A 26,833-nucleotide genomic window follows, 5' to 3' on the forward strand; every position below is an offset into this window, starting at 1 on the left:
AATACCCCATTTAGTTACAATTTAATTTAATTTCACAGAGCAACTAATGTATATTAGGGAATATTTTTAGTGATTCCTTATTACCAAATTTCCCTAAAAAAATAATAAATCCATTTTTTTTTTTTTTGACCAATTTCTACTTAAACAACACAATCCAACCACACATGTACCAAAATTCCCCATTAAATACTTAAATGAAAAAACTACACTTTTTGACTGATTTTGGTCATTAAATGAGCTCACTACACTTGCACAAAGCAATTTACAAAAAATGAATGAATTTAATAAATGAAATTTTTTATTAAAAAATTAGCCTTTCTTACTTTTTTGTCTCACCTAACTCTTGTCTAACCTCTAAATTTTTGGCTTAACTCTGTCTAATATCTAAATGTCTAACCTAACTTTTTAACCTCTAAAGGTCTTACCTAACTGTATACTGAACCAAAATTTGTCCACCCTAAACTTGTGATATTCCTATGACATATCCAGTTGCTTCAGTAAAGGCATAACCTCTGCAGTAGTACCCAGCTTCCCCACATCTCTCCTCAAGTTTTAAACTTTAGAAGCCCTTCATAAATTTTTAGCATTATCATATCTTATTTTATAGATGGCATTTGCTGTATCATGTTCATATGTGTACAGGCCACAGGTGCCTTCATCATACTTCATTAAAAATTGGGATCTAATGGGGAAGATTATACAGGAAATCTATTCTCAGGAATACTTCCCCAGTTATAACATGAAAGTCTATGGGAAAATGAGTTTTATTAACCCTTTGAGGGTTCGTGCCATAGATCTGCGGCTATACGTTGAGGGTCCAAACCTTAGATCTACGCCAAAATTCTAACGGCGTTAAATTTACCTCGAGAAGGCTGGTAGGCCTATATGTGAGAGAACAGGTTTGCATGGTGTGTGTGTGCGCCATGAAGAAATAGGCGGCTGCATAGCATTGTGGGAACACTGGCTCAGTTACCTTTGTTCACCATGCCTCGTTGCAAGGCAGCTCTCACTCCAAGGTGAATTGGGACTCTCCTCTTCCTATCTGATAGTTCTGACTTTCTTACTGCGGCTTTTTGTTGGGTTATTATTGGCTTTAGGTGTGTTGCTGCAGTTGAACCCCAAGCACAGATAGCATAGGTGAGGTATGGATATATAAGTGAATGGTATAGTGTGAGAAGGGCAGTTTGCGGTACATAGTATCGTATCTTGGAGAGGATCCCCACTGTTTTGGATACTTTTTTTGTTATGTGTTGGATGTGGGTGCTGAAATTTAGGTTGTTGTCGAGGTATAGGCCAAGGAATTTGCCTCATTATGTCTGGCAATTAGAGTGTTGTCGATCTTAATGTTAAGTTGCGCAACACCTGCTCTGCTACCAAACATAATATAGTAGGCTTTGCCAGTGTTAAGTGTAAGTTTATTGGCTGTCATCCAAGTCGATATTTTGAGCAGCTCCTCATTAACAATGGTGTTGAGGGTGGCAAGATTAGGATGGGAGATGACATAAGTCGTGTCGTCAGCAAAGAGAATGGGTTTCAGGTGTTGGGATATGTTTGGAAGATCATTGATGTAAATGAGGAAGAGCAGGGGTCCAAGGACACTTCCCTGCAGAACTCCAGTATCAAGTGGCCGTATTGATGAGGCTGTGTCTTTAATGGTGACATACTGATACCTATTAGAAAGGTAGGATTTAAAATATGCAAGCACATGGCCTCTTATACCATAGTGGTCAAGTTTGTGGAGTAGGATGCCGTGGTCTACTGTGTCAAACGCTTTTCTTAGGTCAATCAAAATTCCTAGCGGATATTGGTGCTTGTCCAGATGTGGTCTATTAAGGAGATGCTTGTCTCGGAGATTCTTGTAGGTTTAGATATTGCTGGTAGCAACAGGCAGTTACTCATTGTGTTTGTGAATTCGGTTACTTGTGGGTCCTGGTTGTGTAGTATGTTTATGTTGAAATCACCTGTTAGTAGTAGGTGGTTGTTGCGGCCCCCTACCAAACTAGTGGTTAAATAGTTAACCTGCTGGCCGGCAGTACCACTGGGTATGTCATCAAACCCATTGTGGGGACTGCTGAGCCGGCCTTAGAGCATTATGTACCTGAACACCTCACAGTACACATCTAAGCAGTAAGTACCTGAACACCTAATGGTACACATCTACTGGCTTTAGAAGCATTAAGTACCTGAACACCTCACGGTACGCATCTAAGCAGTAGGTACCTGAACACCTAATGGTACACATCTACTGGCCTTAGAAGCAGTAGGTACCTGAACACCTAATGGTACACATCTACTGGCCTTAGAAGCAGTAGGTACCTGAACACCTAATGGTACACATCTACTGGCAGTAGAGTATTTTACTGGCTTCTGCTGATTTTAGAAGAAGCGCTCACCGCAGCTCACTGAGTCTGTTGGCCTCAGTTATTTGACGGCCGCATTCAGTGAGCTTGCAACATAGTGTGTGCTGCATCGGACCACCTTGCGGTGTGTCAACTGGTCTTGAAGGCGGTAGATAGTACTCACCAGACCATCTTATGGTGTACTTCTACCGGCCTTAGAGAGTATTTACAGGACTACCGGTGATGTCTGCGAACTCGCCGCCTACGCTGGTCAACTGTGGGCCGAGTCATATGATGCTGTTTAGTGGGATATTACATGAAGAAAAGGTTGGAGTGTTACACTGAACTGGGCTAGGACCATAGTGTGACACTTAGGGAAGTATGATGGAGTGGAACACTGAGATATGCTACAGGACCGTAGTGGAACACTGAGAAGAAAAGGATGTCGTGTGACACTGAAGATGGCCTGGTTGTAGTGTACATTGAATAGTGTCATGTGACTGGTCTCTGATAAGAAAGACGCTGTGGGTGATAGTGTGCGACGCAGAGACAAGGGTGTCAAGTATGACAGTCGAGAAAGGGTGTGGATGACGCAGAGAAAAGGGTGTCGTGCGACATGGAGAGCTGGAGTGTCTGGTGACACAGAGAAAAGGGTGTCAAGGGACACGGTTGTGAAGGAGCGTCATCACACGGCGAAAAGGGTGTCGAGTGACACGGTGGAGAAGGAGCGTCACAACACACCACGGATAAGTGTCGTGTGAGACACGGAGCGTCATTAAGGTGTCGTAAGACAGTTGACTAATTTATTATTGTAAATATGTTACGTATAATTTATTATTTTAGCATAGATATATATATTATTATTTTAAGATGCTAATAATTTATTATTGTAACATGTATATATATTTTAAATACCTCTAGACCAAAGATTAATTTTATATAATATTAAAGATTAATTTATTTTAATGTTGTATTTATGTATCCCGAACTCTTTATTACAAAATGAGTAAAACTACCATCTTAAAAAATACTTTTTTTGTAATAGTGGTCTTTATTCATGTGTACATCAGTAATCATGTTTCCTAGTTTTTCACTAAAGTGATAAATGTTTGACTGTGGTACTCTGTAGATGTTTATAACTGTGAGGGGTTTTTGCAGGTCTTTTGATTTAAATTTGGCTATGATATATTCTCCATGTTCATCCCTTGTGCAAGATTTATTGATATATTCGAGTTGATTTGAATAGTATATAGGTGTTCCTCCCCCTTGCTGGTCTGTTCTACAGTTGTGTATGGCCATGTAGCCAGGAATGGTATAGAAATATGTAATATCAGGCTTAAGCCAGGTTTCTGTGAGTGTGATGATTGATATATTGGAATGAAGGGAACTGAGTAATGCTGTGAGGTCATCATAATGTTTGCTCAAGGATCTGACATTGTAGTTAAAGATGGTTATGTTATTGTTTGCACTGAGTAATGTCTTTGCTTGGTCTGCTGTGTAGTAATTACAGTTATTGTTTAATTCGTGTATTTCATTTAGTAAAAAGTTTACATCAGGATCTATGTCTGTAATCATAAGATGAGAGTAATTTTACAAACTAGATTTTCTGAGTAAAATGATATAAGATTTATATTGAATCTACAACTAGACTTATGACTAAGACACCGTGATTATTCTAAAACTTGTAAAAATTTGAAAGAAAAAGGGATTATTACAGAATTGATAACTCAGTTATACACTGAAGTATCTAATAGCTAGGCTACAGCTAGGCCTGTATACATTGTAATTTTTTTTTTCAACAAACCAGCCGTATACCACCAAGGCAGGATGGCTCGAAAAGAAAAACGAAAGTTTCTCTTTTTAAATTTAGCAATTTATACAGGAGAAGGGGTTACTAGCCCCTTGCTCCCAGCATTTTGGTCGCCTCTTACAACACACATGGCTTACGGAGGAAGAATTCTGTTCCACTTCCCATGGAGATAAGAGGAAATAAAGAAGAAGAACTAGAAAGAAAATAGAAGAAAACCCAGAGGGGTGTGTATATATATGCTTGTACAAATATGTGTAGTGTGACCTAAGTACTATAAGTAGAAGTAGCAAGACACCTGAAATCTTGCATGTTTATGAGACAGACAAAAGGACACCAGCAATCCTACCATCATGTAAAGCAATTCCAGGCTCTCGTTTTACACTCACTTGGCAGGACGGTAGTACCTCCCTGGGTGGTTGCTGTCTACCAACCTACTACCTATAATACATTGTAATTGTAGAAATAAAATTATTATTTTTTTTTTAACACGTCAGCCATCTCCCACTGACCCAGGGTGATATAATTTCACTGTCTTTGTAAAGACATGCAGATATGACAGCTTAGATGTCACTCCAAACTGCTGATATCCCAAACTCCTCCCTTAAAGTGCAGGCATTGCACTTCCCACCTCCAGGACTCAAGTCCAACTAACCATTTTCCCTGAATCCCTTCACAAAATATTACCCTGCTCACACTCCAACATCTCGTCAGGTCCCAAAATCCATTCGTCTCCATTGAGTCCTATCAAACATGCTCACACATGCCTACTGCATGTCCAGGCCCCTTGCCCACAAAACCTCTTTTACCCCTCCCTACATCCTTTCCTAGGACAACTCCTACCCCTCCTCCCCTACACTACAGATTTATACACCCTCCAAGTCAACCTATTTTGCTCCATTATCTCTAAATGACCAAACCACCTTAATAACCCCTCTTCAGCCCTCTGGCTAATACTTTTAGTAACTCCACACTTCTTCCTAATTTCCACACTACGAATTCTCTGCATGATATTTACACCACACATTGCATTTTCCTTAGGCATGATATTTCCACTGCCTCCGGCCTCTTTCTTGCTACAGCATTTACAATCCATGCTTCACACCCATATATGAGTGTTGGTACCACTATACTCTCGTACATTTCCTTCTTTGCTTCCATGGATAACGTTTTTTGTCTCCACAGATACCTCAATGCACCACTCACCTTTTTTCCTTCATCAGTTCTCTGGTTAACCTCATCCTTCATAAACCCATCTGCTGACAAATCTACTCCCAAATATCTGAAAACATTCACTTCTTCCATACTCTCTCCCTCCAATGTGATATCCAGTTTTTCTTTACCTAACTGGTTTGATACCTTTATCTATGTGATTGGAAGTGGTCAAGAGTGATTGCCAGTCCAAAGTGAAGAATTGTGTCACTCGGGTATATATTCTGTATGCTGTGAACATATACTTTATATGCATATATAGATGGGGTCCAGTTAGGAGAACAACACCAAATTTGTGACACCCTTGGTTCCTAGGCTTTGCCAGCATATCGATTTTCTTGAGCCAACAGAGGTCATATAATAATAATAATTAACTATTTGACTGTCGCAGGCCCCTTTCTGAAACTCATTCTATGACGATAAATTTTTTGGGAAAAAATAAATTATTTTTTCTTATGAAATGATAGAGAATCTTTTCCTGATGGTAATGACACCAAAAGTACGAAATTTGGCCGAAAACTCGGAATTACGCTCCCGCGAAGTTAGCGGTCTTGGCGACATATATGCATCAGCGATTTCACCGACTTTGGGCCCTGTTTTTGGCTAATTCAGTTGTTCCAGTTGACCAAACTCATAGCTATTTCTTTAGAATTCCATTTTTTCTATCTGTTGAGTACAAGAAACTGCCCATTTACCGATTTGAACTACCCAATAAAGTGGTCAGGAATTGGCAATTTGGCCAATTTCACGCAAATTAAAAAAGATGCCAATTTCAAAATAGGGTCTAGAATAAACAATGTAGACATTCTTGGCAGTAAAATAGCATATCCTTTGTTCATTAGTCACATCTCTAGGCCCCTCTTATATTACTATTGCTTTCTATTTTGATTTTTTATTCATACAAAAAAATACAAAGTTTACTGTTATGCAGACTACTGCATTATTGTAAAAATGGTATAAATAATATCAGTGCACTAGTGAAAGAATATTAGACTCCCCAGTTGAAGTGTATTGGACGTGTGGTGTGATTTGCTTACTCCTGAACATTGGTAAAAATCGAACATTTTCGCTACTTTGAGCTCAATTTCAAGGTCGTTTTCATCGTGAAAGTAATCAAAATCATCTCTATTTCTGTAATATGTTTTCCATTTTATCACCTGAGACCATGAAAACGAGAATACAACGATAAATACTATATGAAAATACACCTCAAAGTCTGCGTTTTAATCCAAAAAAACGGTCAGTTTTTTTTTTTCTCATTACGCGCTGCGTGCTGCAGGATTTTTTTTATGTGGTGCACACTGACCACACAGACCCATTCTCTCACATGTGGGCCAACCAGCTTTCTCCCGCTTGATTTGAAGCCGCTGGAATTTACACGTATAAATATGTCAGAAACAGTGGTGCGTAAGACGTATATATACGACCGAAACAGTCAAAGGGTTAAACAATACACTTATGATGCACCTTTGTCTGCCAGAAACTTAGTTAAAACACTAGCATAAATGAAACAGTCTTATGTATTATTGTACTTACAAAGAATTTTGCAGTAGTACCACTCCCAGAGTGGTAAATTTCAGAATTTTACTGAAGCTGCAGAGCTAATCACTAGCCATGGCTAGGGTTAATTGTCAGCAAAATATGCTAAACTGCACAAAATCAAAGGATCACCACAACTGCAGCATAAATAATGTAAATGAGCATGCATTACATACAGTGCCATCTGTGGCTGCCAGGTAAACTATTTTTGAAAAAAAGTAGTTTTATAATTTCATTTAGACTAAAAGAGGTAGTGGACGATCTGTTGCCGGTAAATCAGTGTTGTACCTGTATGTACATAGTGTATATACGTATACTGTACCAGGGTGAGCCAAAAAATTGAAAGTTAGAAATGTCTGTCTCCACAAGGCTGCTTAGTACTGTACAGTTTAACCCTTTCAGGGTTTCCAACGTACTAGTATGTCTTACGTGCCAGGGTTATTGACGTACTAGTACGCATAAATTTTAGTGTACTCAAATCAAGCAGGCAAAGGCTGGTAGTCCTAGATGTGAGAGAATGGGTCTTCATGGTTGTTGCGGCCCCTGCCAAACTAGCGGTTAAATAGTTAACCTGCCGGCCGGCAGTACCACTGGGTGCGTCATCAAACCCAATGTGGGGGCTGCTGAGCCGGCCTTAGAGCAGTAAGAGCCTGAGTGCCTCACGGTACACACCTAAGCAGTAGGTACCTGACCACCGAAGGGTACACGTCTACTGGCTTTAGTAACAGTATGTACCAGAGCGCCTCGCTGTACACACCTAAGCAGTAGGTACCTGACCACCGAAGGGTACACGTCTACTGGCTTTAGAAATATTATGTACCTGAGCGCCTCGCTGTACACACCTAAGCAGTAGGTACCTGACCACCGAAGGGTACACGTCTACTGGCTTTAGAAATATTATGTACCTGAGCGCCTCGCTGTACACACCTAAGCAGTAGGTACCTGACCACCGAAGGGTACACGTCTACTGGCTTCAACATTAAGTACCTGAACTCCTCAGGGTACACGTCTATGCAGTAGGTACCTGACCACCGAATCGTACCTATCTACTGGCGTTAGAAGAACCGCTCACCGCAGCTCACTGAGTCTGTTGGCCTCAGTTACTTGACGGCCGCATTCAGTGAGCTTGCAGCATGGTGTTCGGCTAGCGGTGTGTCAACCGCCTTTGGAGAGGATTTACTGGACTACCGGTGATGTCTGTGGACTCACCGTCTACGTTGATCAACTGTGGGCCGGAGTCGTCAGATGCTGTTTAGTGGGACATTACATGAAGAAAAGGTTGGAGTGTTACACTGAACTGGGCCAGGACCGTAGTGTGACACTGAGGGACGTACGATGGAGTGGAACACTGAGATATGCATAGGACCGTAGTGGAACACTGAGATGAAAAGGGTGTCGTGGGACACTGAAGATGGCCTGGTTGTAGTGTACACTGAACAGTGTCGTGTGACTGACTTCGTGTCGTGAGAGGCAGTTGATTGTAATTTATTATTATAAAAATGTTATTTATAATTTATTGTTTTAGCATAGAGATATATATATATAGTGACAGTAGTGTCAAGAGTTGTACCCTGTGTAGGGTTATTAATTATATTTTAGTAAAATGCTGATTATAATTTATTATAGTAACATGTACATATTATTATTATATCATAGTTCAAATACCTCTAGACCAAAGATAGTTGATTTTTATATATTAAAGATTAAAATATATTAATGTGTATTTATGTATCCCGAACTCTTTATTACAAAAGGAGTAAATCTTAATACCATCTTCTTTTAAAAATTACTTTTTTGTAATATATGAGTGGCCTGTCCGGGAGGATAATGATTATCTAGAATGATTTCTGGATGATCATATCCGGGATGACGGTTCGGGATACATATTACATTGATCTTTGTGTGTCGGTCCTTTTGTGGTGGGGGTGTTGCGGCCCCTGCCAAACTAGCGGTTAAATAGTTAACCTGCCGGCCGGCAGTACCACTGGGTGCGTCATCAAACCCAATGTGGGGGCTGCTGAGCCGGCCTTAGAGCAGTAAGAGCCTGAGTGCCTCACGGTACACACCTAAGCAGTAGGTACCTGACCACCGAAGGGTACACGTCTACTGGCTTTAGTAACAGTATGTACCAGAGCGCCTCGCTGTACACACCTAAGCAGTAGGTACCTGACCACCGAAGGGTACACGTCTACTGGCTTTAGAAATATTATGTACCTGAGCGCCTCGCTGTACACACCTAAGCAGTAGGTACCTGACCACCGAAGGGTACACGTCTACTGGCTTTAGAAATATTATGTACCTGAGCGCCTCGCTGTACACACCTAAGCAGTAGGTACCTGACCACCGAAGGGTACACGTCTACTGGCTTCAACATTAAGTACCTGAACTCCTCAGGGTACACGTCTATGCAGTAGGTACCTGACCACCGAATCGTACCTATCTACTGGCGTTAGAAGAACCGCTCACCGCAGCTCACTGAGTCTGTTGGCCTCAGTTACTTGACGGCCGCATTCAGTGAGCTTGCAGCATGGTGTTCGGCTAGCGGTGTGTCAACCGCCTTTGGAGAGGATTTACTGGACTACCGGTGATGTCTGTGGACTCACCGTCTACGTTGATCAACTGTGGGCCGGAGTCGTCAGATGCTGTTTAGTGGGACATTACATGAAGAAAAGGTTGGAGTGTTACACTGAACTGGGCCAGGACCGTAGTGTGACACTGAGGGACGTACGATGGAGTGGAACACTGAGATATGCATAGGACCGTAGTGGAACACTGAGATGAAAAGGGTGTCGTGGGACACTGAAGATGGCCTGGTTGTAGTGTACACTGAACAGTGTCGTGTGACTGACTTCGTGTCGTGAGAGGCAGTTGATTGTAATTTATTATTATAAAAATGTTATTTATAATTTATTGTTTTAGCATAGAGATATATATATATAGTGACAGTAGTGTCAAGAGTTGTACCCTGTGTAGGGTTATTAATTATATTTTAGTAAAATGCTGATTATAATTTATTATAGTAACATGTACATATTATTATTATATCATAGTTCAAATACCTCTAGACCAAAGATAGTTGATTTTTATATATATTAAAGATTAATATATTAATGTGTGTATTTATGTATCCCGAACTCTTTATTACAAAAGAAGTAAATCTTACCATCTCTTATTTTTAAAAATTACTTTTTTTGTAATAATGGTCAGTGTGGTCGATACAAAAATATCGGGGACCCAGTGGTGCATTGTGGGAAAGTCATTTTATTACACCTTGTTCACTATGTCTAGTGCTAAGAAACTCCTCACTCCTCGGTTAATTGGGGCTCTTTTGTTCCCAAGTGACAGTTCAAACACAGATGGAAGTGTCAGTGAAGATGAGTTTCATGGTTTTGAGGAGTTTGTGACTGAAAGCAATGCCCAGGAAACCTGAAGGTAGGAAGGATGGAAGAAGGAAGGAAGGAAGGTAGGAAGAAAGGGAGGAAGGAAGGAAGAGATGAGAGGAAGGAGGGAAGAAAGGAAGGAAGGAAGGAGACCATATACCTTGGATAACCCCAAAAATTCAGACAGTGACTTATTTCCATATTGGTTGGTGGGGTGGGGAGGAAGTTGAGAGACAGTGAGGGTGGTGAGTGATGGTGTTATTTGCCATTGTGACACTAATTACACAAGTGACTCAGCATATTTACAATCCACCCCCACACAACATATATGAGCTTTACAGAAGCTGTAGCAGTTCTACGAAGTGCCCAGTGACTTTATATGTGTATATGTATATATGTGATAGAAAAATAGTAATAAACAACATTTTTTATTGTTGGTTTGTGTAAACATGTTTTGTAAACAATATGACTGTGCAGTTATTGTGTAGCATACAATGAGTGAATATACATTCAATATACCTTATATTGGTCTCACAGGCCATGAAATTACTTGAATGAAGAAAAAAAGGAAGGAAGAAGTAAGGAAGGAAGGAAGGTAGGTAGGTAGGAAGAGATGAGAGGAAAGAAGGAAGGAGGGAAGGTAGGTAGGAAGAGATGGGAGGATGGAAGGAAGGAAGGAAGGAAAGAAGGAAGGTAGGTATGTGAGGAGGATGGAATGTGTTGTGGAATGCAGTGAGGTTAGTGAGTGGTGGTATGATGCATCATTGTGACACACGACACACTGGTGACTCAGCATATTTACAAGTCCACCCCCACACAACTACAAGTTTTCAGAACCTCTTGTAGTTATAGGAACCTGTCCAGTGACTGTGTATATATATGATAGAAAAATAGTAATAAACAACATTTTTTATTGTTGGTTTGTGTAAGCATGTTTTGTAAACAGTATAATGACAGCAAAGTTTGTGCTGTTATTGTGTAGTATACAATGAGTGAATATATACCAAATAGTCTTGATATTGGTCTTAGAGGCCAAAACAGTTTGTTGAAAAAAATAAAATATTAAAAAATAAAAGAAAAAAGTAGAAAAAAAAAACTATTACCGGGTGACCGGCAGTTGGCGATGTTGGCGACTGTCAACAGTTTTCTGTCAAATTCATGCCTCCATATCTCCATAAATATTGATTGCAATTTTTTTTTTTTGGCCTATAATACTCACAAAAAAAAAACTATCATTTCATAAGAAATTTTTTTTTTTCAAATATTTTTCGACCCTGAGAACAAGTTTGGGAGAGGGCCTGTTGACCCTGAAAGGGTTAAGTACAAAACTGTACATTATTACACTTACAATATGCAAATAAATGGTAACTACATCTAAATTTTTTCTGTTATGTCTAATTGTTTCCATGTACTACATATATATGACTACTTATATATGAACATATCACATGGCCAGCCTTGTGGTAAAAGATTTTTTATTTTGTGGGCTACCTAACCAGGTTGATACATGTAAACACTGTACTTTTTAATGTGTCTGTTATGTGTTGCAAGATTCAACATGTGTAATAAATTGCTATTGCATTCAGAACCTTTTCAGTATTCTGTATACAGTAATTTATTTATTAGAGAATTTTATACCATCAGAAATAAAAACTTTTATTCTAGGGGCCATAAGGATCGAAACTTTATCCTGCACTACACATTCCCTTCTTTTGCCACAAATGAAGTAGCGAAGAGTGGTCCAATTTCTCGACGGGAGGTTGGTCATGGAGCCTTGGCTGAGAAGGCTCTTAGACCTCTCTTGCCTTCAAACTTCCCTTTCACCATCCTTCTCACATCAACAGTACTGGAATCCAATGGTAAGCGTGATGGAAATTTTCATTTGTTGAAAGAATAATAATAATAATAATAATAATAATAAAAACCTGTAACTGTTTTGCATGATGGTAGGATTGCTGGTTTTCTTTTTCTGTCTCATAAACACGCTAAGATAACAGGGATATCTTGCTACTCCTACTTACACTTTGGTCACACTTCACAGACACGCACATGCATATATATATATACATACATCTAGGTTTTCCTCCTTTTTCTAAATAGCTCTTGTTCTTTTTTATTTCTTCTATTGTCCATGGGGAAGTGGAAAAGAATCTTTCCTCCGTAAGCCATGCGTGTCGTATGAGGCGACTAAAATGCCGGGAGCAATGGGCTAGTAACCCCTTCTCCTGTATACAATTACTAAAAAAGAGAAGAAGAAAAACTTTATAAAACTGGGTTGCTTAAATGTGCGTGGATGTAGTGCGGATGACAAGAAACAGATGATTGCTGATGTTATGAATGAAAAGAAGTTGGATGTCCTGGCCCTAAGCGAAACAAAGCTGAAGGGGGTAGGAGAGTTTCAGTGGGGGGAAATAAATGGGATTAAATCTGGAGTATCTGAGAGAGTTAGAGCAAAGGAAGGGGTAGCAGTAATGTTAAATGATCAGTTATGGAAGGAGAAAAGAGAATATGAATGTGTAAATTCAAGAATTATGTGGATTAAAGTAAAGGTTGGATGCGAGAAGTGGGTCATAATAAGCGTGTATGCACCTGGAGAAGAGAGGAATGCAGAGGAGAGAGAGAGATTTTGGGAGATGTTAAGTGAATGTATAGGAGCCTTTGAACCAAGTGAGAGAGTAATTGTGGTAGGGGACTTGAATGCTAAAGTAGGAGAAACTTTTAGAGAGGGTGTGGTAGGTAAGTTTGGGGTGCCAGGTGTAAATGATAATGGGAGCCCTTTGATTGAACTTTGTATAGAAAGGGGTTTAGTTATAGGTAATACATATTTTAAGAAAAAGAGGATAAATAAGTATACACGATATGATGTAGGGCGAAATGACAGTAGTTTGTTGGATTATGTATTGGTAGATAAAAGACTGTTGAGTAGACTTCAGGATGTACATGTTTATAGAGGGGCCACAGATATATCAGATCACTTTCTAGTTGTAGCTACACTGAGAGTAAAAGGTAGATGGGATACAAGGAGAATAGAAGCATCAGGGAAGAGAGAGGTGAAGGTTTATAAACTAAAAGAGGAGGCAGTTAGGGTAAGATATAAACAGCTATTGGAGGATAGATGGGCAAATGAGAGCATAGGCAATGGGGTCGAAGAGGTATGGGGTAGGTTTAAAAATGTAGTGTTAGAGTGTTCAGCAGAAGTTTGTGGTTACAGGAAAGTGGGTGCAGGAGGGAAGAGGAGCGATTGGTGGAATGATGATGTAAAGAGAGTAGTAAGGGAGAAAAAGTTAGCATATGAGAAGTTTTTACAAAGTAGAAGTGATGCAAGGAGGGAAGAGTATATGGAGAAAAAGAGAGAAGTTAAGAGAGTGGTGAAGCAATGTAAAAAGAGAGCAAATGAGAGAGTGGGTGAGATGTTATCAACAAATTTTGTTGAAAATAAGAAAAAGTTTTGGAGTGAGATTAACAAGTTAAGAAAGCCTAGAGAACAAATGGATTTGTCAGTTAAAAATAGGAGAGGAGAGTTATTAAATGGAGAGTTAGAGGTATTGGGAAGATGGAGGGAATATTTTGAGGAATTGTTAAATGTTGATGAAGATAGGGAAGCTGTGATTTCGTGTATAGGGCAAGGAGGAATAACATCTTGTAGGAGTGAGGAAGAGCCAGTTGTGAGTGTGGGGGAAGTTCGTGAGGCAGTAGGTAAAATGAAAGGGGGCAAGGCAGCCGGAATTGATGGGATAAAGATAGAAATGTTAAAAGCAGGTGGGGATATAGTTTTGGAGTGGTTGGTGCAATTATTTAATAAATGTATGGAAGAGGGTAAGGTACCTAGGGATTGGCAGAGAGCATGCATAGTTCCTTTGTATAAAGGCAAAGGGGATAAAAGAGAGTGCAAAAATTATAGGGGGATAAGTCTGTTGAGTGTACCTGGTAAAGTGTATGGTAGAGTTATAATTGAAAGAATTAAGAGTAAGACGGAGAATAGGATAGCAGATGAACAAGGAGGCTTTAGGAAAGGTAGGGGGTGTGTGGACCAGGTGTTTACAGTGAAACATATAAGTGAACAGTATTTAGATAAGGCTAAAGAGGTCTTTGTGGCATTTATGGATTTGGAAAAGGCGTATGACAGGGTGGATAGGGGGGCAATGTGGCAGATGTTGCAAGTGTATGGTGTAGGAGGTAGGTTACTGAAAGCAGTGAAGAGTTTTTACGAGGATAGTGAGGCTCAAGTTAGAGTATGTAGGAAAGAGGGAAATTTTTTCCCAGTAAAAGTAGGCCTTAGACAAGGATGTGTGATGTCACCGTGGTTGTTTAATATATTTATAGATGGGGTTGTAAGAGAAGTAAATGCGAGGGTCTTGGCAAGAGGCGTGGAGTTAAAAGATAAAGAATCACACACAAAGTGGGAGTTGTCACAGCTGCTCTTTGCTGATGACACTGTGCTCTTGGGAGATTCTGAAGAGAAGTTGCAGAGATTGGTGGATGAATTTGGTAGGGTGTGCAAAAGAAGAAAATTAAAGGTGAATACAGGAAAGAGTAAGGTTATGAGGATAACAAAAAGATTAGGTGATGAAAGATTGAATATCAGATTGGAGGGAGAGAGTATGGAGGAGGTGAACGTATTCAGATATTTGGGAGTGGACGTGTCAGCGGATGGGTCTATGAAAGATGAGGTGAATCATAGAATTGATGAGGGAAAAAGAGTGAGTGGTGCACTTAGGAGTCTGTGGAGACAAAGAACTTTGTCCTTGGAGGCAAAGAGGGGAATGTATGAGAGTATAGTTTTACCAACGCTCTTATATGGGTGTGAAGCGTGGGTGATGAATGTTGCAGCGAGGAGAAGGCTGGAGGCAGTGGAGATGTCGTGTCTGAGGGCAATGTGTGGTGTGAATATAATGCAGAGAATTCGTAGTTTGGAAGTTAGGAGGAGGTGTGGGATTACCAAAACTGTTGTCCAGAGGGCTGAGGAAGGGTTGTTGAGGTGGTTCGGACATGTAGAGAGAATGGAGCGAAACAGAATGACTTCAAGAGTGTATCAGTCTGTAGTGGAAGGAAGGCGGGGTAGGGGTCGGCCTAGGAAGGGTTGGAGGGAGGGGGTAAAGGAGGTTTTGTGTGCGAGGGGCTTGGACTTCCAGCAGGCATGTGTGAGCGTGTTTGATAGGAGTGAATGGAGACAAATGGTTTTTAATACTTGACGTGCTGTTGGAGTGTGAGCAAAGTAACATTTATGAAGGGATTCAGGGAAACCGGCAGGCCGGACTTGAGTCCTGGAGATGGGAAGTACAGTGCCTGCACTCTGAAGGAGGGGTGTTAATGTTGCAGTTTAAAAACTGTAGTGTAAAGCACCCTTCTGGCAAGACAGTGATGGAGTGAATGATGGTGAAAGTTTTTCTTTTTCGGGCCACCCTGCCTTGGTGGGAATCGGCCAGTGTGATAATAAAAAAATAAATAACATATTATAATATAATTATATATGTAATATAATATGAATTATTATAAGAATACATACATACTAATAAATAATACATAATTATAAATAATAATAATACTATAAGCGAGTTTCTGAGTGCCACCACTAGATGTCAGTATGTGTATCAAAACATCGCCGCTCAGAGAGGGAGGGAAATTCTCGTGTTTTCCTTATGTTTCGTGCAGTTATTTTGCAAAATTTCTTGTTTCTAACCATGTTTCCTAAGAAAGCAAGTGCAAAGAACAGTGCTGAGAAGAAAAAAGAGGATGATTTCCATGGAATTAAAGCAGGAAATCATACATAAACACAGACTAGGTGTAGCATTAAGAGTGTACCATTAACCCTTAAACTGTCCAAATGTAGATCTACATTCACTTGCATGGCACTCCGAATATTTTGAAAAATAAAAAAAATAGTTTTTTTTTTTAAATGAAGAGCACATTTTTCTACATGTAATAAAATAAAAAAGAACTTTAGGGTCAGTACTTACCTTGATATAAGATCGTGAAGTTGGCACTGGATGCTCACCTGTCGACAACATCGACTCCTGCCTCTTGCAGAAGTGTTGCCAATATACCTTTTTTTTCTCGTTTTTATTTTAATTTATATATTTTTTATGTTCTGATAATTACAATTTATAATAGTTCTTGTAATTTCAAAGCCAGTCTTTGTTCTGACACTAATATTAGGTACTGAAATAGTGCTCAAATAGTCACAATCACATTGACAGGTGAACATTTACACCTGCCTGGGTTACTATTGTCTAGAAATATATACAAAGTATTTATAGGTCCCAGCAGTGTTTTAGATACTCTGGCATATACCTTGAAGCATGTTGTTATGAAAGGCATCCCTATACTGTTGACAGTCCAGTGACATTTGATAAATGCCCACTGCTCCAGCTAACTCTCGCTGTATTTGTTATCACTGTTACACACAAACATGTCTTGTCTCTCTGTCTATTTATCTGTCTGTCTATCTGCCTGTCTATCTGTCTGCCTGTCTGTCTCTGCTTATCTGTCTTTCTATCTGCCTGGAGTATAGGATATCAAACTCCTTGAAGAATCGTGTTATGACATTTGTTATCAGCTCGGTGACATTTGATAAATGGGTGCTCGGGGGAACCCTGGCTTTATTTGTTTTCACTGATACACACAAACATGTTTCTGTCTATTTGTCTGTCTGTCTGTATCTATCTATCTATCTGCCTGTCTATCTTTGCCTGGAATTTTTGGATTATCCTAGGTAATTTACACTATGTATAATAACTGTACTTAAGTGTACATGTGAGACAGAGATATAGATAGACAGAGATATAGATAGATAGATATATAGATAGACAGATATATAGATAGACAGAGATATAGAGATACAGACAGATAGAGATATAGACAGAGAGACAGCCAAAGCAAGCCAGCCTGTCGAATACATAAGTGGTGACGTGTACTTAGCTCAGTGAGGACGTTTGTGTGCTCTCCTTGGACTGAAGCAAGATGCCCTCCATCGAGCAACTTTACCAGCAGCTTAAAGAAGAATTGAGGGTAGCGAAGTTGGAGATAGGCGATTAACTGAGGAAAACAAGAGAATTCATAGTAGTCCTCCTGTTTTGAGTCCTCAGTTCAAGAAGGGAACTTGGACAGTGGCTGGACAGCATGGAACGAAGTTGACGATCAAGAAGAATGGAAAGACAGAAACGATGAAGAAGAAAGAGACTGCTGTGAAAACTGTTGTGGAAACATCTAATGCATTCTCCATACTACCCGACGAATGTGAGTCGACTACAGGGAACGTCACGACGAACGACACCAAGGAAGGTAAGAATACTGTAGTAGTTGGGGATAGCCAGGTTAGATACATGGATAGGGCCTTCTGCTTGAAGGACAGGAGTAGGAGACAGAGGGTTTGCTTTCCTGGGGCTGGGATGGAGGACATTGTTAGCCGGCTTGAGAACATCATGAACGGTAATGGGATCAATCCTATTATTTGCCTCAGTGCTGGAGGCAATGATGTAGGCAAGCGTAGAAGTGAGGATTTAGTTAGAAAGTTCAGGACAGCTATAGACATAATTAGGAAGAAGGGGGGCACCCTGTTATACATATAACATTTTGCCAAGAAGGGGTGTTGGAAATGAATGGTTGTCCAGAGCAATTGGTATTAACCCTTTGACTGTTTTTGACGTATAAATGTATGTCTTACGAGCCAATGTTTCTGACGTATATATACTCAATAATTCTAGCGGCTTCAAATCAAGCGGGAGAAAGCTGGTTGGCCCACATGTGAGAGAATGGGTCTGTGTGGTCAGTGTGCACCACATAAAAAAAATCCTGCAGCACACATTGCGTAATGAGAAAAAAAAACATCGTTTTTTTTGGAATAAAACGCCGACTTTGAGGTGTATTTTCGTATAGTATTTATCGTTGTATTCGCGTTTTCATGGTCTTAGGTGATAAAATGGAAGACATATTACAGAAATAGAGATGATTTTCATTACTTTGACGATGAAAACGACTTTGAAACTGAGCTCAAAGTAGCGGAAATGTTCGATTTTTACCAATGTTCAGGGGTAAATAAATCACACCACATGTCCAATACACGTCAACTGGGGAGTCTAATATTCTTTCACTAGTGCACTGATATTATTTATACCATTTTTACAATAATGCAGTAGTCTGCATAACAGTAAATTTTGTATTCTTTTGTATGAGTAAAAAATCAAAATAGAAAGCAATAATAATATAAGAGGGGCCTAGAGATGTGACTAATGAACAGAGCATATGTTATTTTAGTTCCACGAATGTCTACCTTGTTTATTCTGGACCCTATTTTGAAATTGGCATCTTTTTTAGTTTGCGTGAAATTGGCCAAATTGCCAATTTCTGACCACCATATTGGGTAGTCCAAATTAGTAAATGGGAGGTTTCTTGTACTCAGCTGATAGATAAAATGGAGTTCTAAAGAAATAGCTATGAGTTTGGTCAACTGGAACAATGGAATTGGCTGAAAATAGGGCTCAAAGTCGGCAAAATCGCCGATACGCATATGTCGCCGAGACCGCTAACTTCACGGGAGCATAATTCCATGAGTTTTCGACCAAATTTCGAACTTTTGGTGTCATTACCATCGGGAAAAGATTCTCTATCATTTCATAAGAAAAAATAATTTTTTTTTTTTTTTCAAAAATTGAGCGACATAGAATGACAATTTCAGAGAGGGGCCTGAAACAGTCAAAGGGTTAATTGTTGGTTGGATAAACACTGTAAGGATAATGCAGTACCATTCATTGACAACTGGGACAACTTCTATGGCCGAAATGACATGTATGCCAGGGATGGGGTTCACTTATCCAGGGCAGGTGTGGGTTTTCTTGCTAGCTCAGTTGAGTGGGTTGTTAGGACTTTAAACTAGTATTAGTTAGAGGTATGGGTTTAGAAATGATAATGAGTATGGATATATTGACTTATGCTCTGATATTAAGAATCTTAATAATAACTGTCATGGAGTAACTCTGGGTAATGATAATTTCAGAAATTGTGTAAAAACAAAGATGAATAGGAAAAATGTGCAGAAGAAAAAACATATGATGGTATTTTATTCTAACAGTTGAAGTGCAAGAAATAAGATTAATGAACTACATTTGGTAGCATGTGCTGGGAACTTTGATGTCATTGCATTAACTGAAACGTGGTATGATTTAAAGAGTCGGGATATGATTGCTGTGTAATATTCAGGGATTTAAGTTGTTCAATGTGGATAGATGTAATGGGAAGGGGGGAGGAGTTGCATTATATGTTTGAGAGAATATTAACTGTTGCACAGAAACAGGTAAAACTGATTCTAGGTGTAATATACCGACCTCCAGGCTTGGATCACGATAGAGGGAGACTTCTTTGGGACAAAATTGTTAGGGCTTCTAGACACAATAACATAGTGATAGTAGGGGATTTTAACTTTAGTCAAATTGACTGGAATTCTTTGACCAGTAATCTGGAGTCCAGTGACTTTATGGAAACAGTTCAGGACTGTTTTCTGAAGCAGTGTGTAACAGAGCCTACCAGGGGTAATAATTTGCTAGACCTAGTCTTGTCAAATAAGGAAACACTCGTAAATAATCTGGAGATCACTGAAGAGCTTGGCGCAAGTGATCACAAATCCATCACTTTTAGCATTAACTGGGAATACAAGAATAATGATAATACGGTAAAAAGCCCTGATTTTCGTTCTGCTGATTATAATGGACTTAGGGAACACCTGTCAAATCTCGATTGGGGTTATCTAGCTAATGATTCTATTGATGATGATCATGCTTATGATTATGAAGGGATCTCCATTTATGAGTTCTTTCTTAATAATGTACACCGTGCTCAGAGTATATGTATATACTTTCCCTAGAGAGAAATCAGGTCTAATAATAATGATCCCAAATGGGTCAACAGGAGGCTAAAGCATCTAATAGGGAAGAAAAGGGGAATTTATAGGCACATCAGAAGAGGAGAGGTTAACCTTACTGACCAATATGTTCAGCTTAAAAGAGAAGTAAAAAAGGGGATTAGAAAGGCTAAACATGACTATGAAATTAGAGTTGCTAATGAATCAAAGGGGTTCTTTCAAGTGTATAGGACGAAGGTGAAGGAAAAAGTAGGACCTCTGAAAATTGGGAATGGGCAGCTGACAGATAACGAACTGGAAATGTGTTCCATATTTAATGGCAGGAAGACATAAATGAGATCCCAGAAATTAGTAATTATTCAGTTCCTGACGAATTCAGATTGACTAATATTATTGTCACGAGGGACATGGTTATCAAATAGATAACAAACTGAAGCAAAATAAGTCCGCGGGGCCCGACGAGTTATTTTCCAGGGTACTTAAGGAATGCAAATGGAACTTAGTCAGCCATTAACGAGTGTGTTTAATGCATCCATCCTTACTGGTGTTGTGCCAGAGTTGTGGAAGCTGGCTAATGTGGTTCCCATATTCAAATCAGGGGATAAGTCTGTTCCTTCAAATTACCGTCCAATAAGCCTGACATCTATAGTGGGCAAGTTACTAGAATCATTTATAGCTGACATTATTAGAAGTCACCTTGAAGAGCATAACTTGATAAATGAATTTCAACATGGGTTCACAAGAGGTCGTTCCTGCCTGACAAATTTACTCATGTTCTTCAATAGAACATTTGAGGCAGTAGACAGTGATAAAGAATATGGATTTTATTAACCCTTTGAGGGTCGACAGGCCCTCTCCGAAACTCGTTCTCAGGGTCGGCCAAATTTCAAAAAAAAAAAAAATTATTTTTTCTTATGAAAAAATAGAGTATTTTTTTCTAAACATTATAGGCTAAACAAAAAAATTTTAACGTCAATACTTACCGAGATATGGAGGTGTGAAATTTGCCAAAATAGAACATCATCTGGTAACAGCGCCGACTGCCGTCACCCGGTATTTTTCTATTTACTTTTTTATGTACTATTTTCAATTTTTTTTCAATTTTTCTTTTTCTGAGTAACTTTTATGGCCTCTGAGGCCAACATGATCAGTATTTTGTAAGTTATTTCTTTTTCAATACTACACAATAAGGGCGTAAACACTGTTGTCATTATTTTGTTTACAGAAAATATTTACACAAACAAACAATATGAAATGTTGTTTATTACTATTTTTCTATATTTTATATACACATATACAGTCACAGGACATGTTTCTAGAAGTTCTGCAGCCTGTGGAAGTCTTTGAAACATGGTGTCATGCACAGTGGAGTTTTGCACTCCTCACACATAAAACGAGTGTCTCTGCGTTGTCGTGGGCGTTTTTTTGTATGTGAACAGACGTAACACCTCTTCTGAGCCTTTTTCTTCAAAGCAGTAGCAGGCAGTTTTACCAGGAAGTGATCACCATGCTTCAGACGAGCAGGTAGTTGTTGATAATTTGGTGGGCGGTCAATTGCAGGTGCATTTCCTTGGTACTTGAATACTATTTGTCTGATGACAGACAAACAGAATTCGCCGTACTGTGGTTTGTTTCTGGTGCTCATCTTATACATATTATAAGCATTGAGCATGGAAATGTCCAGAAGATGGAAAAACAGTTTGATGTACCACTTATAACTCTTGCGAACACAATCAGCAAACCCAATCTGCATGTCACATTTGTCCACTGAACGCATGTTGAAGGTGTAATCAATCACAGCTGCAGGTTTTAGAATGGGTTCATTTCTCTCTCTATGCTGCCTGCCACTGTCTGCCATTTCATTAGGGTGAATTGATGACAACAGTGTGACATCTCGTTTGTCATGCCACCGAAATGCCATGATGTCATTGGCAGCAAACGCCTGCACCTCACCTCTGCGAGTGCCAGCATCAAACCTGGGCATATGTTTTCGATTTGCACGCACTGTGCCACACACATCTGTCATGTTCACTCGCAAAAAATCACTGAGTGAGGGGCTTGTGTACCAGTTATCTGTATATAATATATGCCCCTTACCAAGGTATGGTTCTATCATTGTTCGAACCACATCACCTGAGATGCCCAATAACTTCCTGGTATTTTGCAATGTATAACTTCCAGTGTACACAATAATATCCAATACCAGACCACTGTAACAATCACAAAGCACAAACAACTTTATACCAAAGCGTTTCCTCTTGCTTGGTATGTACTGCTTGAAAGAGAGTCTTCCTTTGAACAGAATCAAAGACTCGTCAATTACAAGCTTCCTGAAGGGATAAAAATGAGTACTGAATTTCTGTTTCAGATACACAAACACATTCCTAATCTTATATAACCTGTCAGTTCTGTCAGGCCTGGTTTTATCTGAGAAGTGAAGCATACGTAACATTAGCACAAATCGATTCACTGGCATTATATCACTGAAACCTGGTGTTGCAATCAGGGGGTCTGTTGACCAGTATGATTTCACTTTGTGCTTATACACATGTGGCATAAGCATTATTGTGGCAAAGAAAAGATACAGCTCAGCCACAGTTGCCTCCTTCCATTGGTGTAGACGTGATTTTGGTGAAAGTATTGTGTTTGCCATGGTGTACTCGTAGTATGTGTTGCTTTCCATGACAATACTTTTCATCAGTGGTTCGTCAAAGAATAACTCGAAACATTCCAGTTCAGTGGCATTGTTCCCAAGTGTACAAGATGGCCGTATTCCACTTTGGCTGCCATCAAACTGGTGGGGATTTGGAACAAAATTGACAGCTTCCTGCCAATCCCAGGTGCGGTCTGCTGGTGGGTACTGGACAATGACAGGTGGTTGTGGTTGTGGAGGTTGTGGTTGTGGAGGTTGTGGTTGTGGAGGCTGGTGTGGTGGGGGAGTGGGGGATGGTGGCCTTTGTTCTAGATCAGCTGAGGCAGCGGCGTGGGTGGCAGCGTGGGTGGCAGCATGGCCCACTGCTGGTGCCTCACCGCCGGCACCACTACCACCACGCACATTTTCCATCCCAATTGCAACAGTATCTTCGTCATTTTCACTGTCTGTTCCTGTTGTACAGCCACGGGATGTACTCCGAGATACACTCCTTCCCCTTGGAATAGCATATGGCACACTTCCAGAGCGCATATATCGTCGTATATACTGACGCTTCACTGGGGAATATTGCACTTCACTATCACTACTGGAACTAGTTTGAAGAGCTTGTAGTTCATATTCACTATCACTATCATCACCCATGCTCTCATCTGAGTCTGGGATTTGGGAAAATAGAAGTTTCCTCTTGGGTTCTGGAACAACTGAACGTGAACACGAGGGCCCAGCACCAGAGGTGGAAGGCTGAGGGTCGTCTGGGTTTTCTTCACTATTACCGATATTATGGTCATTAGTTTCGGTCAAAACCTCACTAAAACCACGAAACTCATCTTCACTGGCACTTCCATCACTATTAGAACTGTCACTGGGGAACAAAAGTGTCCCAATTCGCCGAGGAGTGAGGAGCTTCTTACCGCGAGGCATGGTGGACATTGTTTACTAAGAGGGCATTCCCACAATGCACCACTGGGTCCCAGATTTTTTTTCTACCGCGCACACTGACCACGCAGACCCATTCTCTCACACCTAGGCCTATCAGCCTTTTCGCGCGAGATTTGAGGCCGCTAGAATTTATGCGTACTAGTACGTCAAAAACCCCTACGCGTAAGACGTACTAGTACGACGAAAACCCTCAAAGGGTTAAAGCCTTTGATAGAGTACCTCACAAGAGACTCTTAAGAAAAGTAGCAGCTCATGGTATAGGAGGTTAAGTTCTAGCATGGATAGAGGCATGCTTACCAATAGAAAGCAGAGAGTTTCGATTAATGGGGTAAAATCTGAATGGGGATTAGTCACTAGTGGCGTTCCACAAGGATCAGTTTTAGGCCCTCTCTTGTTCATAATTTACATTAATGACCTTGGTGAAGGGATTATGAGTGACATGAGCAAATTTGCTGATGATACAAAGATAGGCCGTTTGATTCATTCTGAGGAGGATAGCAATGAACTCCAGGAGGATTTGGACAAATTAATGTCTTGGTCTGAAAAATGGCAGATGAAGTTCAATGTGGATAAGCGTAAGGTACTAGTCCTTGGTAATGAAAATAACCCTCGAAGCTATAAATTAGGTGAAGTAGAGCTTGATCATACAGAATGTGAAAAAGACTTGGGAGTCATGGCAAGCAGAAATCTAAAGCCAAGACAGCAGTGCCTAAGTGTCGCAACAAGGCTAACAGATTACTTTGATTTATCTCAAGAAGTATTAGTAACAGAAGTCCAAAAGTTATTTTACAGCTCTATACCTCACTAGTGAGGCCTCATTTGGATTATGCCGCTCAGTTTTGGTCTCCTTACTACAGGATGGATATAGATTCATTGGAGAGCATACAGAGAAGGATGACTAAAATGATTAACTGTGTAAGGAATCTCCCGTATGAAGATAGACTTAAAGCCTTAAATCTCCACTTTCTGGAGAGATGTAGAATGAGGGGAGATATCATTGAAGTGTATAAGTGGATGACGGGCATAAACAAAGGAGATAATAAAGTACTGAGGGTGTCGAACCAGGTAAGAACCAGAAATAATGGATTTAAGTTGGATAAATTTAGATTTAGAAAGGACATAGGTAAGTACTGGTTCTCTAACAGAGTTGTGGATGCGTGGAACAATCTTCCCAGTAGGGTGATAGAGACTAGGACCTTGGGTAGCTTTAAAAAGAGATTGGACAAATATATGAGTGGGAGGGGCTGGGTTTGACTGGTGTCATTGGGTATGGGAGTTAATTCTTGGGTAGCTTTGGGAAGAGGTCGTTTTGATAAGGACCTGCCTTGCATGGGCCAGTAGGCCTTCTGCATTGTTCCTTCATTCTTATGTTCTTATGTTCATAAGAAAGAAGGAACACTGGGCCTACTGGCCCATGCAAGGCAGGTACATATCACACACACCCGTGGCATAGACAAATGACCCACCTAGTCAGGTCACATCCATTGAAGGAAGGAGCATGACATCAGACCTAGTAGCACAAGCTAGTCAGGTCCAACTCACACCCACCCACACTCATGTATTTATCTAACCTATTTTTACTTTCCTCTTAAAATGGGAGTGTTAATCCAACATGGCATCAGTGAATCCCTGGTGTTTGCCACGCTATTTGCTCTAGCTGACGCTCAGTTGAACTGGTGCTCCCACAAGGTACTAAGAGCTCCCAGATTTTTTTAATAGTGTGCACACTGAGTGCACAGACCCATTCTATCATGTCTAGGCAACTCAAGCCTTTTGTGCCAAATTTGAAGGAATGAAAAATAAAATGTTGATCTACGTTTGGAGCGCTACGCATGCAAATGTAGATCTATGTTTGGACAGTTTAAGGGTTAAGAGTGTATCATTAAGAGTGGAGCAATTAAACGATTAATAGATAGAAAAAGGATGATCTGATGAAGCTTGCCTTACAAACACTCCATTTTCTGTTATAATAAAAGCAGGGGAAGTTATGAAGTCAGTAGGAGGAATGGCCACCATGGTGGCCCCAAAAACAATGGCAGCCACTAATACTATTCACATATGTAATATTTCATTCATTCTAGTGTATATATCCTGTTTCTATGTTATTTATATTGTTTATTATGGCATATTAGATGAATTGCAATAGATAAATAAGCTGTAGAGTTGATATTAGGGAAATTATTGAAGTATTTTATGGTGCCTGGAATTCCACTGGAACGAATTAATTGTATTTCAGTTAATTTAAATGAGGAAAATTGACTCTGCAAACGAGCAAATCCAGATGCGAGAAAGGTCACAGAATGGATTAAACTCGTTAGTGGAGGTTCCACTGTACTTCCTATTATGAAGTGAGTCCGATATTCCCCAAACAGTTAGCATTGCAATAGTTATGTGAGCAGTTCCATGTTACAGACTATTTCACTGAACAGGACCCTGACACATTTAGAAGCACTTCTCTGAGCCAGGGCCTCTAGCAGCTGATGATGCCTTACTGTGAGCTGTTTAAAGTACTCCAGGGCAAAACAGACCAAAGATACATTACATAATGCCTCAGTGCTCCAGTTCAACTATCAGGTTAATTTTTTTTTTTATTAACACACCGGCCATCTCCCACCAAGGCAGGGTTGCCCGAAAAAGAAAAATTTTAATCATCACTCACTCCATCAGTCGTGCCAGAGGTGCATTTACACTACAATTATAAAACTGCAACATTAAAACCCCTCCCTCAGCGTGCAGACACTGTACTTCCCATCTCCAGGACTCAAGTCCAGCCTGCTGGTTTCCCTGAATTCCTTCATAAATGTTACCTTGCTCACACTCCACCAGTATGTCAAGTCCTAAAAACCATTTGTCTCCATTCGCTCCTATCTAACACGCTCATGCATGCTTGCTGGAAGTCCAAGCCCCTTGCACACAAAACCTCCTTTACCCCCTCCCTCTAGCCTTTCCTAGGCCGACCCCTACCCCACCTTCCCTCCACTACAGACTTACACACTCTCAAAGTCATTCTATTTTGTTCCATCCTCTCTACATGTCTGAACCACCTCAACAATCCCTCCTCAGCTCTCTGGATAATAGTTTTGGTAATCCTGCTCCTCCTCCTAATTTCCA

The 26,833-nt window shown here is 40.1% G+C and overlaps 1 protein-coding gene across 1 annotated transcript in view; it reads left to right on the forward strand.

Moving 5' to 3' along the window:
- Nucleotides 1-26,833, forward strand: part of PNPase (polyribonucleotide nucleotidyltransferase 1) — a 132,427-nt gene that overhangs the window by 40,881 nt on the left and 64,713 nt on the right. Inside the window, exon 8 of the mRNA XM_053770381.2 lies at nt 11,943-12,136. Within this exon, the coding sequence (XP_053626356.2) occupies nt 11,943-12,136 (194 nt within the window). The remainder of the gene's footprint in view (nt 1-11,942; nt 12,137-26,833) is intronic.

This window comes from Cherax quadricarinatus, chromosome 4 (assembly GCF_038502225.1).
Source record: "Cherax quadricarinatus isolate ZL_2023a chromosome 4, ASM3850222v1, whole genome shotgun sequence".
Lineage (NCBI taxonomy): Eukaryota > Metazoa > Arthropoda > Malacostraca > Decapoda > Parastacidae > Cherax > Cherax quadricarinatus.